The sequence below is a fragment of the Mus caroli genome, chromosome 8 (assembly GCF_900094665.2).
Source record: "Mus caroli chromosome 8, CAROLI_EIJ_v1.1, whole genome shotgun sequence".
NCBI classification, from domain to species: domain Eukaryota; kingdom Metazoa; phylum Chordata; class Mammalia; order Rodentia; family Muridae; genus Mus; species Mus caroli.
The window spans coordinates 513,489-530,026 of NC_034577.1; the positions used below are offsets into that span (position 1 = coordinate 513,489).

The window sequence follows — 16,538 nt, forward strand, 5'->3', positions numbered from 1 at the left end:
CAGCATGGAAGTGTAAGCCAAATAAACCCTTTCCTCCCCAACTTGCTTCTTGGTCATCATGTTTGTGCAGGAATAGAAATCCTGACTAAGACAAACACCATGGAAGGATTCAAGGGTTCAGGAGCAGGGAGGCCAAGAAGCACAGCGCAAGTGTTAGAGCGGCCTGGGCTGGAAGCCAAGCGCGGTGCCCCCTGTTGTGGTGGTGTTTCTTTTGGGTCCTGCCTGGGCATGTGAGCCATGCAGAGTTGTAGACACAGCTAGGAGGATCCTTTTGATTTTGAGTTCATCAAAAGCCCAGGGAATCTAAAGACATTTCTCAGAAAAGTTGAGAACATGAAGCTTGGGATTCTAATCAGATTGTCCTGAGCACCCCAACTCAGAAAGATCATGAAATTTGTGGAATGAATGAGTGGGAAGAAGGAAATCATCTGTCACAGGACACCCCCACCCACCCCCAATCCCAACCAGCTGTCCTGGTTTCAGCGCAGAAGGGATGGATGCTAAGTGGAAGGAGACAAAGGGTGAGCTTCCTGCTCTGTAGTTCAGACTGGCCTGGAACTCCCCATCCTTTGCCTCGGGTTCTGAAGTGCTGGAGTTGTCTGGCACGGGAGGTTATTCTAACGTTTAAATGTAAACGCTAAGATCCCTGGCAGCAAACTGCTGTTTCTCTCTGGGATCTGTTTCCGTAGTTCAGCGAGGTGAGCGCCAGGGGATGCTGCGGCTCAGCTTTCTGGTTTCTTTGTTCATTCCAGATCGTAACCAGAGCTTGGGTGACCTAATTATTAGAGAAGCCTGGGAAGTAGGCTAAGGATTATTTGATGGTTCTCAGCAGAAACAAAACTATTGCTTAAACTACTCTCATCTTTCCTTTAAAAAAAAAAAAAGGTTAAAAAAAAGATACTCATCACATTGTGTAGTCCTGGCTGGCTGGAACCATGTGGACCAGGCTAGCTAGTGCTGGGATTAAAAGTGTGCCCCACCCATCCCGACCGCATCTGATGATACCGACATGAAGTGATGAGTCTGTCTTGGGTTTACTACCGCTGTGATGGAATATGACCAAATGCAGTTTGGAGAGGAAAGGGCTTATTTCACTCAGTTCCATATAAGTTCATTCATCACCCAAAACAGTGAGGGCAGGAACCCAAGCAGGACAGGAACCTGGAGGTAGAAGCTGGTGAGGCCACAGAGGGCGCTGCTTACTATGCTTGCTCAGCCTGTTTTCTTCTAGAAGGCAGTACCACTCCCTCAAGGGTGGCACTGTCCACAATGGGCAGGGCCCTCCCAGGCTTGCCTACAGCCTAATAGAGGCATTTTCTCAGTTGAGCCTCCCTTTTCTGATGACTCTAGCTTATCTCAAGCAGACATAAAACTAGCCGGCACGGTGTCTATACTACCAAATACAAATGTTGATTGTGCAAGCATTTATTGCTCTCTGTGGCTACTGTCATCAGCTGAGATCTTGGCAAACCTCCCACATTACAAAGAATCTTTAAGACCCTCTTTATGAGAATAAAATGTCCATCCTTTCTGTGTTATGTAGGTATACCATTCAGGGGGGCATCCTCTAACCAGTGACACTTTGTTCCTGCCCCAGGGCCTTTGCACCTGCAGCTCGCCCCACCTGTTACCTCCCCCTTAGCTCAAGTGTCACCATGTCATCATTACTTGTTATATGTTTTTCGTGGTCCTTTTCCTGACCTGTGGCTTCCTTGGTACCACCATAATGCATCTTCTAGCATCTATTGACCCCCCACCCTTGCCTTCCAGTCTCCCCTAAAACAGGGGTTCAGAACCACAGTATCCATTTTAATTTGATTTAGGGGTTAGTAGCCAGAAAACTGATATGCTTGCTGCATCTTTCCAGTTGCCTCACAACAGGGGACCTGTGTTGTTGTCTCCAGGGATGCTCCTAGTCCTCACTCTCCAGGTAAGATGTCAGGCAGGGCTATAGGCATGAATTAGCAGTAAAGTGCTAAGGGGCTGGGGATGTGGCTCAGAGATAGAGCCTCTGCCTAGGATCCAGTAGAGAGGGTGGGAGTGTGCCTCAGTAGTATAGCATTGGCCTAGCACATTTAAGGCCCTAGATTCAGTCCTTACACCAGAGAGAGAGACAGAGACAGAGAGAGAGAGACAGAGAGAGAGCCATTCAATTCTTTATCTAGAACATTTTTGTCTTGTGTGAAATTGCTCAAATTTGAAAACACAAGTTGACCAATAGCTCCTTGCTGCCAAGAACATTGTGAAAATGTGTCTGGGGTAAGGGGGTGGCCTGCTAGGAGAAAGGGTGTGCTTTCTGGGGCAAGGATGACAGCACCAGGGCTCAGCGTTAGCAACACTTGGTGGGAGAAGGGAATCATAGCCTCTGGGCTTTCCTAATTGAGTGTCCACAGTTCTATTCTGTGTATATGTGTGGTGCTTGGGATAGAACGCTGGCAAGAACTTAACCCTGAACCATGGGCTCCATCCACTCACTGGGGGATTCTAGGTAGGGACTCTACCCCTGAACCACGGACCCCAGCCCCTCACTGTGCAAAGCTAGGTGGAAGCTCTTCCTTTGAGCCACACCCTAGCCCCTCCCTGGGGCACATCTAGGCCCGACTCTTCTACTGAGACATAGTCCTAGCTCTCCACTTTTTTTTTTTTTTTTTTTGAGGCAGGGTGGTCTGTTTTTTTAACTTGGACCTTGCTAATCCAAGCTAGACTCTGGCCAGTTAGTCCTAGGGATCCTCCTGTTTCTGTTCTCCTCAATACTGGGATTAAAGGCACACCGTTGTAGAGGGATTTTAATCATGGATGTCCTGGCAAGGGATTACATTCAGAGACCTTCTACGTCCGTGTGTTCTGGCTGGAATGCAGACAAGTCACACGACATTAATCCCTCTGGCTGGAATATAGACACGCCTTTAGGACATATCTTTAATCCCAAACGTGTAGGTAAAGTTAGTTTGTAGAAGGAAGAAGCATGTTTGAATTGTGAACCTAATTGAGGGGTAAGCAAAGTGACAAATCAGGAAAATATTTGACAGAATGACTCAGAGGTAGGATATGCCCAACTCCCACGTGAAAGAGAACAGCAGGTGTGGGTAGCAGGGAGGCAGTTTTATTAGAACGGTTTTACAGAGAGAGGTTCCAGGTGAAGACAGGAAAAGCTAGAGAATGAGAAGGAGCCAGAAGATTAGAATAGATTGCCAGCATTAGTTTGACGCCAAGCAAGGCAATTCTGTGAGAAGCCAGTAAGCTTGAAGAGGAGTCTGACCAGTGAAGCCGAGCTGAACCATCCATCTAGGAAGAACTTAGAACAAGTGAGCTTACTCAGTAGTAAGTCTCAGAGGCTGAAATGTTCTAGGCCTAGAGTAGATTGTATGGATGCTAGAAGCTTCCAGGCCTAGGCCTGGGGGTAGTTTGAACAGAGAAAGAAATGCCATGGGCTCAGCCCAAACTGTATTCGTACATCTTGGGTACGGTTCTCCTTTCATCCTTCCATCTGAAGAAATAAAAGTTACTTTTACACATAGTTTTTTTATGTGAGTGCTAGGAACTTGAATTCAGATCCTTGTGTTTGGAGAACAAGTCCTTTACTGACTGAGCCACCTCTTCACCCTTCCCAGTGACCATTTGAACCTGCATCTACTTCACATGACATCAGTTGTGCCATCTGTAAAATTGCACCAGACTGTTTGTTGCAAGAATTGAGAGGGGTTTGATGGTAGAAGCTGGGAAGATGGGAGGAGGGAGCTGGAAGGAGGAGGATTGCTCAACCTTCGTCCAGGAAACAGTGATCAGATGATCTTGGTCCTGCGCCTTCCCTTCCTCTTACGGAGGAAGTTGCGTGTTGCTCCATAAGTTTGTGACCCTTTTTTTTTAATCTTGTTATTCCTGGCAGTAGATATGCAAGGAAGATAGTTGGGGAGATGGCTCTGTGGATAAGAGCGAGCTCTTGATGCTAAAGAATGAAGACCTGAGTGTGAATCTCTAGCACCCATGTGAAAAAACTGCACAGGGCTGCGTGCTTGCCTTTAGCACCAGCAGTGAGTGAATGGGACAGAGTCGGCAGGGGGGCAGGGGCTTGTTGGCTCTCAATTGAGGTTTAGCGAGATCCTCTGTAAAGGGAATCAGGCTGAGGGTAACAAACCTGGACACCTGATGTTTTTCTCTGGCTTCTGCGTCTGTGCCACGTATGTCACACACAGTCTTGCACACACAAGATAAATTTAAGGAAGTGTTTTGTAAAGTTGTGTATTTTTTGGATCCTTTTAACATCAGCATACTTTGTTAAATTAAGGTGAAGAGGAAGTGGAGATGTAGCTTGGCGAATACAAGGTCAGGCATAGAACAGCAAGGAGTCTAGAGGGTTAACACAGTCTATTGTACATGGAGCTCTGTGGGAGGAGCCTGTAACCCTAGCTTGTTAGAAGTGAGAGCAGCAACGTTGGGATGTTGGAGCTCAAGAGAATGCTTGCTCAATATATATATATATATATATATATATATATTTATTGTGTATATATAGTGTGTATATATGTATATATATGATCTTTAAAAAAAGAATGCTTGCTGTTCTTTTAGAAGACCTGTGTTTGGTTCCCAGCACTCAGCATCACACAGCAACACTACCTGGAACTCCAGGTGGAGGGGATCTGATGCTCTCTTCTGGCCTCTGATGGCTACAGCTCCCCCCACCCCCATTACACACATAAATAAAATATAAATACACATAATAAAATATAAATACACATAATAAAAAGAAATCTAAACAAAATTAGATCAAGGTTACTTTGTGCTTACCCTTGGCTACATGGGGAGTTCAAGGCCAGGTTTGGATGCATGAGGCCTTGTGTAAACAAACAAAGCCACACACTTCAAAAACAAATGTGGGCACAGGCTGCTCTTGCAGAGGGCCTTAGTTTGGTTCTCAGCACCCAAATGGTGGCTCACGCACACCTGCAACTCCAGTTCCAAAGAACCTATCACTCTCTTCTGGCTCCCACGGCATGACACTCATGTGGCAGACGTGTGGATAGATAACTAGAAATAACAAGACAAAAACCAAAACTAGCACTGGGTCTCTTTGTCCCATTTCCCAATGTGACCCCATTGAATAAGTCTTTCTTTTCTGCCTTTCCTTATTAAAAAGGAATCTTTAAACCTAACAGCAGCATGAGGGCTATAGGTCATACTACAGAAAGGAGAGGGATGCTAGCATTTTGTTGCAAGTACAGTGAAACTTGTCAAATGCTTAAAAGAGGGGAAAGAAGATACCTTCCCGCCAGGCCAGGGAGAAGTGTACAGAGAAAGACGAGTCCATCCTGCCATTTGATGATTTTAGTGGGGTTGTCAGGCTCCCCCTCCAGAGTGATGAACTTACCTGTGAGGGTCTTCATAAGGATTTGCACCTCACCTCTGAGATGAAGCAGGTATAGGGAACATCCCTCCGGGATGCTTTAGTCACTCTCGGTGTGGCTATCTTCTAGTTTCTTGCTGGCAAAGGTCGATCTCTCCTGGTTTGGGTTGGGGATGCCTTGGGTCTCTGCTGTGACATGGTGGTTTCGCTGGGCTCAACTTCTAGGGTGATAGGCTTGCCAGTTAAGGATTTTTCTTCCTCACTCGTGTTTTTTTGTATGCATATGTGTGCACATGAGTGCAGGAGCCCACAGAGGCCAGATGAGGACATCACATCTCCTGGACCTGGAGTTTATAAGTATCTGTAAGCCCCCTGATGTGGGTGCTGGAACTGAATTCTGCCAGAGCAGTAAGCAGTCTTAACTTCTGAGCCATCATTGTCAGTGATGGTGGTAGCAGTCCTCACAGAAACACAGCTCTGATCTCAATGGACATAACTCCAATATCAGACTTCTGAGGCAGGGTTTCGTGTAGCTCAGGCTGACCGAGAACTCCCTATTGTAGCTAAGGATGACTATATCCTTAGACTCCTGAGCCTCAGGCTTCTATCTCACAAATGATTATGATTACAGCTGTGTGCTTTGCCCTGCTTAATGATACTGTATTGTGGGCTTACCAGATGACTCACTGGGTAAAGGAACTTGAAGCCAAGCATGAGGATCTCAGGTGAATCTCTTGGGACCCACAGGGTAGAAGAAACCTGTGGAAACCTGATAGGCTTTCTGCTATATTTACTGAGGTAGGCTCTGTTACTGAACCTGAAACAAGGTTGGGGGAGGGGTAGATCCCCTGTCTCTGTCTCATGCTTTGTTTTGTTTTTGGTGGGTTTTTTTTTTTGCGGGGGGGTTGTTTTTTGGTTTTTGGAGACAGGGTTTCTCTGTATAGCCCTGGCTGTCCTGGAACTCACTTTGTAGACCAGGCTGTCCTCGAACTCAGAAATTCGCCTGCCTCTGCCTCCCAAGTGCTGGGATTAAAGGTGTGCGCCACCACGCCCAACTCTCTGTCTCATGTTTTGATCACAGGTAGGCCATCATACCTGCCCATCTTTTATGTGGTCCCCTTGCCTGTAGAGCAGGTACCACATCCACTGAGTCATGTCTCAGCCCCCGAACCCATTTTCATCCAGTCATCTGGTGACAAGCATCTAGGCTGGTCCCATTTCTTGCCTGCTGGTTTTGACACAGGGTCTTGTGCAGCCCATGTTGCCTGGGTTCCTGACTGTCAGGTCCAAAAGAAACCGAGGACAAATAGCTGACTCTGAAGTCTATTATCATACCAAAGTGCACGCTGGCCTGAATACTCTCTCAGTACCACAAGCACCTGTTACATCTTCTCTGCTCTTCTCACCCCACCCTTACCCTAAACTTCTTCAGCTAATAGTCTTCTCTTCTCCTAGCCTTTTATCCCTATAGTACTCTGCCATTTCAGCCATGCATCCTTTTGAATTTTGGNTCTCTCTCTCTCTCTCTCTCTCTCTCTCTCTCTCTCTCTCTCTCTCTCTCTCTCATTCTCCCCTGCTGTCTTTCCTCTAATGGCCCAGCTTGGTCTACCGAACATGTTTAGTCTCTCTCTCTCCCTCCGCTCTGTCTGTCTGTCTGTCTCTCCCTGCTCTGGATCCTTCTAGATATCTCTGGCTGTACTCTCCCTTGTATCTACAATACCGCCCCCCCCCCACGGCCAGTGGACTGGTCATGTTCTCAGTGTGGACATCCTACCTCCACCTCTCAAGTGACAGGCATGTCACACTAGGCAAGCACTCTACCAACTGAGCTGCATTCCCAACCTCAGATTTTCTTTATCAGTATTTTTTCTTAATATTAGCAAATAAATTAGCAGTTTTCAGGGTGGTCACAGTGGTCAAGAGCACTTGCTGCTCTTGGAGATGATGGAGTTGAGTTTCCAGCACCCACACAAGACAGCTCATTCACCTCTAACTCAGTACTAGAGAATCTTATTGACCTCCTCTGACCTCCTAGGGCACAGACACAAGTATAGCACACATACAGAGAGATATAGACATGCATATATGTAAATAATAAAAATAATTTTAAGAAATGCTGGGTTTCATTATGACATTATCACACACATATGTCAGTATCCGTAGCTCATATTTACCTTCTGTTAACCTCCTTGTCCCTCCTCCCTCTCCCACTGGTCCCATGCAGACGTGTGTGTGTGTGTTATTTATGTATCCGTCCTCCTACTGGGAGAGAAAACATGTGATGTTGTCTTTTTTTCATTACCTCTCTTGTTGTCCCCTCCCCTCAGTCCATTCCACATGTACTTCTACTTTCAAGACTTATAGATATTTTACATCTGAACTTCACGTGAGAGAGGACACGTGACACTTGCTTTCTGAGTCTTGCTTGCTTTGCCTAACATGATGCTGTCTAGTTCCATTCATCTTTCTGCAGGTGACATCTCTTCATTCTTCTCCATGGCTTCATTCACCATTCCGTAGTGCATAGATACCATGCTTTCTTTATCTGTTTATCTGCTGGTTCCATTCCTTAGCCACTGTGAACAATGCAGCAGTAAACATGGATGTGCATGTATGCACGTGGCTGGCTGACTGACTCCTCTAGGTATATACAGAGTGGTATAGCTGGATCATATGCTAGTTCTAATTTTAACTGGTTTAATTCCTTTGCTGTGCATGTATACACACGTGCACATGTGCATGTATGCACTCAGATAATGTGTGAGAGTGGGCACATGTGACCTATAGATGTCAGAGGACAGCTTTGTAAAGTTGGTTCCCTCCTTCCACTTCCTGTGGGTTCTGGAGATTGGCATGAGATCACGCTTGTGCAGCAAGCCACCTCACTAGCTCTGATTATAATTAAAAAAAAACTTTTATAGTGGACTGGAGAAATGACTCAGTTGTTAAGAGCATTCACTGTTCTTAGAGAGGACCTGGGTTCAATTCCCAGCACCCACATGGTGGATCACAACTATCAGTGGTTATGCATGTGATGTACACACATACACGAGGGCAAAGCACTCATGTACATAAAATAAAAATAAGTAAAGCTTTTTAAAAAGCTTACATATACACTGGTGGAAGTGTATATGGAGGAAAAGAGACCGAGAAGATAGCTTAGCCCACAAAACAAGCATGAGGGCCTGAATTCAGATCCCCAGCCACCGCATAAAAACCCGTGGGCATGTGAGGCAAAGGCAGGCGGATCACGCCAAGTTCAAGGTCATCCTGGTGTACATAGCAAGTTTCTGGCCAGCCAGGGCTACCTAGAGAATCTTTTTCTCAAAAAACGATTAAGGAAGATGTACAATGTTAACCTCTAGATTCCACATGCGCTACACACAGAGGGGCCAGGAGAGACTAGGGGTATATCTCAGAGATAGAACACTCCCCATTCCAAGTACAAAGGTGGGAAATGGTAATGATTTTTATGATAATATTTCTATAACTTTTCTTTGTCTTTTGTATGTATTACTGTCTGTGTGCATTCAGCCAGTTCAAAACGCAGACAATTGACATGTTTCCAGCCAGTTAAGTAAGTTAACATGTGCCTCTTGTCCTGTGGACACAGTATGGACTCTCTACATGTGCATACAGCAGGAGAATCCAACACTTTTCAACAGAAACTCCAATTACCAGACAGCATCAAGAATTCTCCTTTGATTGACAGAAATATCTGTCATAGCAACCTTGTCACCAGGGCAACAAGATATCATTGAACACACAGCCAGTCAGAAGCTTCATTTCTGGGGAAGATAGCAACAGCTTCCAAGTGATCCTAGCCACTTTTGTCCAAATGAGGCATCAAGGACAGAGGGGTGTCAGGGGGGAGAGTAAGCCAGCAAGAGTTCTTCTGTTGAACCACATCTGGACATGCACACACCCCTTGTACATCTCACCCCTCATTCCTCTCATTTTGATGACAGAACTGAGAGCCTATGACAGACCCCATGGACACAAAACCTGGTGCTTTTACATTTGACCTTTGAAAGGAAGTTTCTCACCTCAGGTCTCCAGCAATGCCTGGGAATGGAGACCCCCCAAAGCAGCTGTGTACTATGTTGGCGATGGCCACTAAAGTCGCATGAACACAGAAGCCGGGTGGGAGGAAGAGCACACCACCTGAATCCACGTATGCTGAAGAGGAAAGAGACAAATCTTGCACGGGGTTGGGGTGGGGAGGCATAGTTCAGTTAGAGTGCCTGGCAGGCACAAAGTCCTGTGCTCAAGTCCTCGAAGTAGGCAAACCATGCAGAGTGGTGCGTCCCTGCCACCCCAGCATCCAGAATGCAGGATGGTCAGGAGTTCAAGGTCATTCTTGGCTACACAGTTCAAACTTGCATAGCTTACATAAAAGCTTGGATTCAATGAATAAATAGATAACTAAACAAAGATTAAAGTCTTTTCATTTGTCCAATTTATAAACTTCCTCTGCTAATCTCAACTTTGCCCTATCTAGTTAAAAGACAGCGAGGCCAGTGTAACAGCTCAAGAGCCTCCGTATGCACATTACACTGTGGCGTGCATGCACCTACACCCACACGTGTCACACACATGCAATAATGACTAAATAATGTTTTTAAAGACAGAGAAGATAAGGCAGATTCTATTGAGTCATTCACACACATAAATATTCTGTATGTGGGCCGGAGCTATGACTACCCAGGATTTATCATTTTAATTACTTGTTGAGAAAGAGGGATTTCCAAAGGGACAGGCCCCTTGCTCCTTGCACCAGAAAGCAGAAAGCAGAGCTCTTGCCTAGACTCCTCCAGTTAGATGTTTTGGGTAATGGCTGGGAACTTCCCAGGAAGGGGTTGGGGTCCTTTCTCAGCGGTAGAGCTCTTGCTTACCCCCACCCCCACTCCGCCCCCAGGGAGGGGCTGGGTCTGTAGCTCTGTGGTAGACCATCTGTAAGAACATACCACTGAGGGGCTGGAGACATGGTTCAGAGGTAGGGTACCTGGCTGGAATTCCATAGTGAGGGTCTGGTGGTGTGGCTCAGCAAGGGAGCAGTTCTCTAGATTTTAGCTGGTAGAGCTTGCCTACACTGTATATCCCCGCCAAACATAGAAACATACATGACAGCTGTGGTCACACAGGGACCGTGTCTTAGTTTGCATCTCCAGCCCTACAGGTGAAGTCCTGTCTCCTAGCCTTGCCCCTCCCACCATGGTCCCTGGCGTTATCTCCAGACAACCTCCTGAGAAGACAATCCTCCGAATGTAGGAAGGGCTGAGCAGGAGGGAAATCCCTCCTCTGGGACCTCTAGAGTTCACTTCTCTTGGGGTCAGATGTGGCAATGGAAGGCCAGGGGCCAGGGTACTTATTATTCAAGGCAGGATGGGCCCCATCCAGAAGTCAACAAGAAGGAGCTGTGGGACAGGAGCTAATGCCCAGAACTGAGTTGTGTCCTGCTAAGTCCTCTGCCACGGTAAGTGATAGCCATCCCCCAGTCAGAGTGCCGATGTGGCGGCCCCAGAGCTGCTGAATGTCCATCCATGTGTGCCCTCAGGAACTAAAGGACATTGCAGTCTGACTCCCCCAGCATGGGGAGGGTCTGGTCTAAGGTGGGGCTCTTGATTGTCTCTTGCAGTACCTACGGGATGAAGAACCTTTCATTTTCCCTCCTTTTCCTTTTCTTCCTTGTCCCTGAACTGCTGGGCTCCAGCATGCCACTGTGTCCCATCGATGAAGCCATCGACAAGAAGATCAAACAAGACTTCAGCTCGCTGTGTGAGGATTCAACCTTGCTGAGGGCCTTACAGACTTATCTCATCCCTGATGGGGAACAGACCCACCTAGCTGCAAGGCTACCCTCAGCCTCAGCCTCACCCTGTCTATAAGTTCCAACCCAAATTCATCCTGCCCTACCTTGATCATGGTTCACCCCACAACTTAGCTTCTTCCAACCATCACCCCAAACCTCCCCTCACTCCAAAAGGCCCCACTCTGTGGTCCATAGAGTGAGCCGAGCCCCCAGTGCCTGATCCTCTTGCCTCAGCCTCCTGGGTGTTTGGAGTACAGGTGTGAGCAAAATATTTTACCATGAACATGTGCTGTACATGTCTGTGTATGTGTTTATATATGTGGTGCACATATGTGAAGGAGCTTGTGTGTGCATAGGCATATGGAGAATTAAAGTTGATGTAGTGTTATCACCCCACCTCTGCTTTGTTGAATCAGAATCTCTCAGCTGAACCCAGGGCGTGTGGGTTTGTGGTAGTCTAGTTAGCCATCTTGTTCTGGGGATTCCATGTCTGTCTGCCTCCTGGATGCTGGGATTATGGGTGCCCCTACACCATGCATGCCTAGCTTCTAAATGGGTTCTGGGGATCTTGGCTCTGATCCCCCCCACTTGTGAGTCAAACTCTTTAGCTATCAAATCATCTTCTCACTCTGCTGAGAAGAATTTGAGCTCACTGTCAGTGTCAAACCCAAAGATCTCCCCCTGCAAAGATGCAGTTGGATTCAATCTTCCCTTCTGCAGGTCCCAATGCAATAAAGAACATTGGCTTAAATTGCTGGACAGTCTCCTCCAGAGGGAAGTTGGCCTCCTGCCCAGAAGGTGAGTGCAAACTCTGTTGTTCAGACTTTCTGGAAGTTCTCAGAAACTCCTCTGCCTGCCTTGTCTGGGTCCTCAACATGTCTGGACTCCCTCCCAGACTTCCAGTCTTCTCATCTCCCAGCCCACACTCCAGGTCCTTTAGACTCCTGCTGTGTCATCTTGCACTGTTTCCGCGGCAACAGCCTCTAGCCCCCTCCCCCATCTCTGCCTCCCACCGCCACAGTCTTCCAGCTTTTTGAGGACTTCTTTCCTTGCAGGCACAGCAGTCTTGAGCTGCTCCTGTGGCTCTGCCTGTGGCTCATGGGACATTCGTGAGGAAAAAGTGTGTCACTGCCAGTGTGCAAGGATAGACTGGACAGCAGCCCGCTGCTGTAAGCTGCAGTTCGGTTCCTGATGTAGGTCAGTTGAGAACTGAGCTTGTCCTCCTCGTGTTGACAGGGACGGGGAGGAGGCAGGGGCCAGGTCTAAGCCAAGGGTCTGGAAATGAGAATGAGATGATGGTGATGATGAAGATGGATGGCAAAGTGGGCACGGCCCTTGTGTGACTTCTTTAGTGGAGAAGGGTGTGTGTGGGAATTGTGTGGGAATTGTTGCATACTGTTGTGAATTTTACTACTTGTCTATCACTCCTTTTTCCTTCTCTTCCCCTTCCCCTTCCTCTTTGAGAGTCTCACATAGTCCAGGCTGGCCTCAAATGATAGTCACCATCACAGAGGAGACTGGACCTTGGCAGGACTGAGGTTCCATAGCTCTCAAGTTAACTTTTCATCTCTATGGATATGATGTCGAATACCTATTTTCAACCAGAGGCACCCAGGGCATTTACACCACCCGGGGCAGAGGATATCGTTTTCCTTGTATCTTAAGCTTAGAATAAGGTATAGCCTGGGTGTAGTAACTGTCTATAGAATGAGGGCTGGTGAGATGATTCAGTGGGTAAAGATGCTGCTGCCAAGGCTGATGATCAGGGCTTGATTCCTAGAACCTACATGGTGGAAGGAGAGAGTCCAGGTTGTCTTCTCATTTCCACATGGGCACTGAGGCACTTGAGTACCATGTGTGCACACACAGTGAATGATAAAGAATGAATGAATGAAGCAATAAAAGTATCTGTTGAGCCTGGCATGGTGGCACATGCCTTTAATCACAGCACTTGCAAGGCAGAGACAGGTGGATCTCTGTGTTCAAGGCCAGCCTGGTCTACAGAGAAAAAAATCCAAAAAAAAGAGAGAAAGAAAGAATGAGAGAGAGAGAGAGAGAGAGAGAGAGAGAGAGGGAGGGAGGGAGGGAGGAAGGAAGGAATCAAATTAGTAACTGCAATGGTTAACAGATCTAGAATTACCTAGAAGACACGTATCTGGGCATGCCTGGAAGGGAGTTGGTTAATTGGGTTAATTCAAGTGGGAGGACCCTGACTGAATAAAAAGGAGAAAGTGGGAGTTGGAGAGAATTCAGAGAATTAAGAACACTTGCTGCTCCTGCAAGGGACCCAACCCAGTTTTCCAGTACCTAGTTTGGACAGCTGACAGTCATCTTTAACTCATGTGCCCATACACACTTATAACACCACACACACACACACACACATACACACATACACACACACACTCACACATGCACACGTATGCAAACCAGCAATGGCGCCTGCAGAGATGGCTCAGAAGTTAAGAGCACTTGCTATTCTTCCAGAGGACTGAGTTCATTTCCCAGCACTCAAATGAGGTGTGTCTTAGTTAGGGTTACTATGACCAAAAAACAAGTTGGAGAGGAAAGGGTTTATTTAGCTTACACTTCCATACTGCTGTTCATCATTGTAGGAAGTCAAGACACAAACTCACACAGGGCAAGAACCTGTAGGCAGAGCTGATGCAGAAGCCATGGAGGGATGCTGCTCACTGACTTGTGCCCCCTGCTTTGCTCAGCCTGCCTTCCTATAGAGCCCAGGACCACCAGCCCAGAGATTGTACTAGACACAATGAGCTGGGTTCTCTGCCACTGATCAGTAACTGAGAAAATGCCTTGTAGTGGATCTCATGAAGGTATTTCCTCAATTGAGGCACTTCCTCTGATGACTCTAGCTTGTGTCAGTGCGTCGCAAAACCAGCCAGTACAGAGTGGCTCAAGACCATCTGTATCTTTGGCTACAGGAGATTTGACACCTCTGACCTGTATATGCACCTGTACTTATGCACAAATACCCACACTTAGATACAAACATTCCTTCACATAATCAAAAAGAATACAATATAAGCTGGGTGTAGAGGCACACGCCTTTAATCCCAGCACTCGGGAGGCAGAGGCAGGTGGATTTCTGAGTTCGAGGCCAGCCTGGTCTACAAAGTGAGTTCCAGGACAGCCAGGGCTATACAGAGAAACCCTGTCTCGAAAAACAAACAAACAAACAAACAATAAATAAATAAATTTAAATGTAAAAAAAATTGGGGCCTAAGGAAAGATGGGTCAATGGTTAAGAGCTTGTATTGCTTTTTCAGGGGAAGTGAGCGTGGTTTCCAGCACAGCCACCCGTTCCTGTAGCTCCAGAGATGTCTGATGTTCTCCAGTCTCTACAGGCACGTGTGTGTGGGACACAAGCACGCATAGTTAAAAATAAAACAGGCTTGATGTGGTGGTCTCATACTTTTAATTCCAGTACTTGGGAAGTAGAGACAGATTGTTAGTTTATGGCCATCCTGGCTTGGGGGATGACTCAGTGGTTAGCAGCACTGACTGCCCTTCTAAAGGTTCAATCCCAAGCCATCAGTAATCTATGTTGGGCTGGAGAGATGGCTCAGCGGTTAAGAGTACTGACTGCTCTTCCTGAGGTCCTGAGTTCAATTTCCAGCAACCACGTGGTGGCTCACAACCATCCGATGCCCTCTTCTGGTGTGTCTGAAGATAGCTACAGTGTACTCATATACAAAAAATAAATAATAATAATTTAAAAAAAAAAGGTCATCCTGGTCTACCTAGCCAGTGTGGCTACATAGTTACAATGAATTAAGAACAAATGGAATATTTTAAATTGTCTTTGATATTGAAAGTTGTTCTCTTTAATTTTTTATTTATTCACTTTACATCCTGCTCACTGCCACCCTTCTGGTCGCCCCATTCCACAATCATTCCCCCATCTCCTCCTTCTCCTCTAAGTGGGTGGGGCCCCCTAGGTATATCCCTACCCTGTTACTTCAAGTCTCTGTGGGGCTAGGCACTTCCTCTCCCACTGAGGCCAGCAGACCAGGCAGCTCAGCTAGAAGACTACATCTCACGTACAAGCAACAGCTTTTGGGATAGCTCCTACTCCAGTTGTTTGGGACCCACATGAAGACCAAGCTGCACATCTGATATATATGTGTGGGGAGGCCTAGGTCCAGTCTATTATAGTTTTTGGTTTTGTTTGTCTCTGGGTGTCTTCAAATGTCTGTCCAGCCCGAAGATTTCAAAGGAAATAAATCTCTGGCCAGAGTTTAACACACCACAATAAACCTAAATTCAACCTAGAGTCCTCCACCAGTCTCATGGTTGAACCTTCACCACAGCCAATTAGAGAGAGTAGCAGATAAGCCAATGATGAGAACTGAACACAGCGGGAATGTCCAGTCAGTTGTGGGTCTCATCCTGCTCTTCTTCCTGGGCTAGAGTGCAGCTCTGACAGACACTGAGACTCACACAGTGGACGGCTTTCTCGAAGGAAGAAGACATATGCCCATTGGCACTTGAGTCTGTTACTGGCTGTCGTGATGAGCAATGCAATTCACCATTTCCCATGGAGCAAGAACAGCAAGCACCTTTGTGTATCCATTTCTGATTCTCTCCATAGCGCACAAACCGCTTTTCTTCATCTTTCATTTCCTCACTGCACGCTTGTTAGCGTCTACCACTTACTTACTCACTTCCTGGTGCAACTGTGCCTGTCCAGGGCTGGGCTCAGGGTTGTGGTGTTGTCCTAGTACTTCCTGACACACCAGGGTGGAAAGTTATTTTCATATAGTATATTCTGATCAGGGCTTTCCCTTCCTATCTCCTCCCATCTTCCCACCCATGAACACCACCCTTCTTTCTCAAACAAACAGGCAGACAAGAAACAAACAAAAACAAAAACAAAAAAACAAAAAATTGAACACAAAAAAATACCCCACCAACCTCCCCCCCCAAAACCGGCATAATAATTTAAAAATAAAAAGTACAACACACACACACACACACACACACACACACACACACACACACACTCACACAACCAAATCAACTCAAAACCCCAAAACTTCAAAAAAACCCCAAACCCATAAAAAACCCACAAAATTGGGAACCATAATGTACAAGCAAAAGGCCAGTAAAATAAAATTTAAAAATTATGAAACAAAAACTCTACTAAGTGTGGTTCATAAAGCCTATGAGACTCCTTTGCAAGCCGTTGTTGTCAAGTGATTAGGGGTGGCTGCCCATGTCCACTTCCCCGTCTCTGTGTTGGGACTCCATCTGGCTCGAACCTGCACAGGTCCTGTGCTGCTGCTACAGTCTCTGCGAGTTCATGTGTGTGTGAGTCTTGTTTTGCTTGGAAGACAGTCTCCTTGGTGCCATCCCTAG

The 16,538-nt window shown here is 46.6% G+C and overlaps 1 protein-coding gene across 1 annotated transcript; it reads left to right on the forward strand.

Annotated features, from left to right (window-relative positions):
- The first annotated feature begins 1,914 nt into the window (after window positions 1-1,914).
- Retn (resistin) lies at window positions 1,915-14,569 on the forward strand. The gene is made up of 6 exons (XM_021170969.2): window positions 1,915-1,930; window positions 10,725-10,820; window positions 10,983-11,122; window positions 11,877-11,954; window positions 12,212-12,353; window positions 14,447-14,569. Exons 3-5 carry the CDS (start codon window positions 10,993-10,995, stop codon window positions 12,346-12,348), a joined length of 345 nt encoding a protein of 114 aa, XP_021026628.1. The 5' UTR covers window positions 1,915-1,930; window positions 10,725-10,820; window positions 10,983-10,992; the 3' UTR covers window positions 12,349-12,353; window positions 14,447-14,569.
- Window positions 14,570-16,538: the final 1,969 nt, after the last annotated feature.

Bases quoted from the DNA above. Each gene is read 5' to 3' on its own strand.
- Retn (XM_021170969.2), top strand. From the start codon at position 10,993: ATGAAGAACCTTTCATTTTCCCTCCTTTTCCTTTTCTTCCTTGTCCCT. The intron at 11,123-11,876 runs GTGAGGATTCAA...TCCCTTCTGCAG, and splicing joins ACAAGACTTCAGCTCGCTGT to GTCCCAATGCAATAAAGAAC. The intron at 11,955-12,211 runs GTGAGTGCAAAC...CTTTCCTTGCAG, and splicing joins GTTGGCCTCCTGCCCAGAAG to GCACAGCAGTCTTGAGCTGC.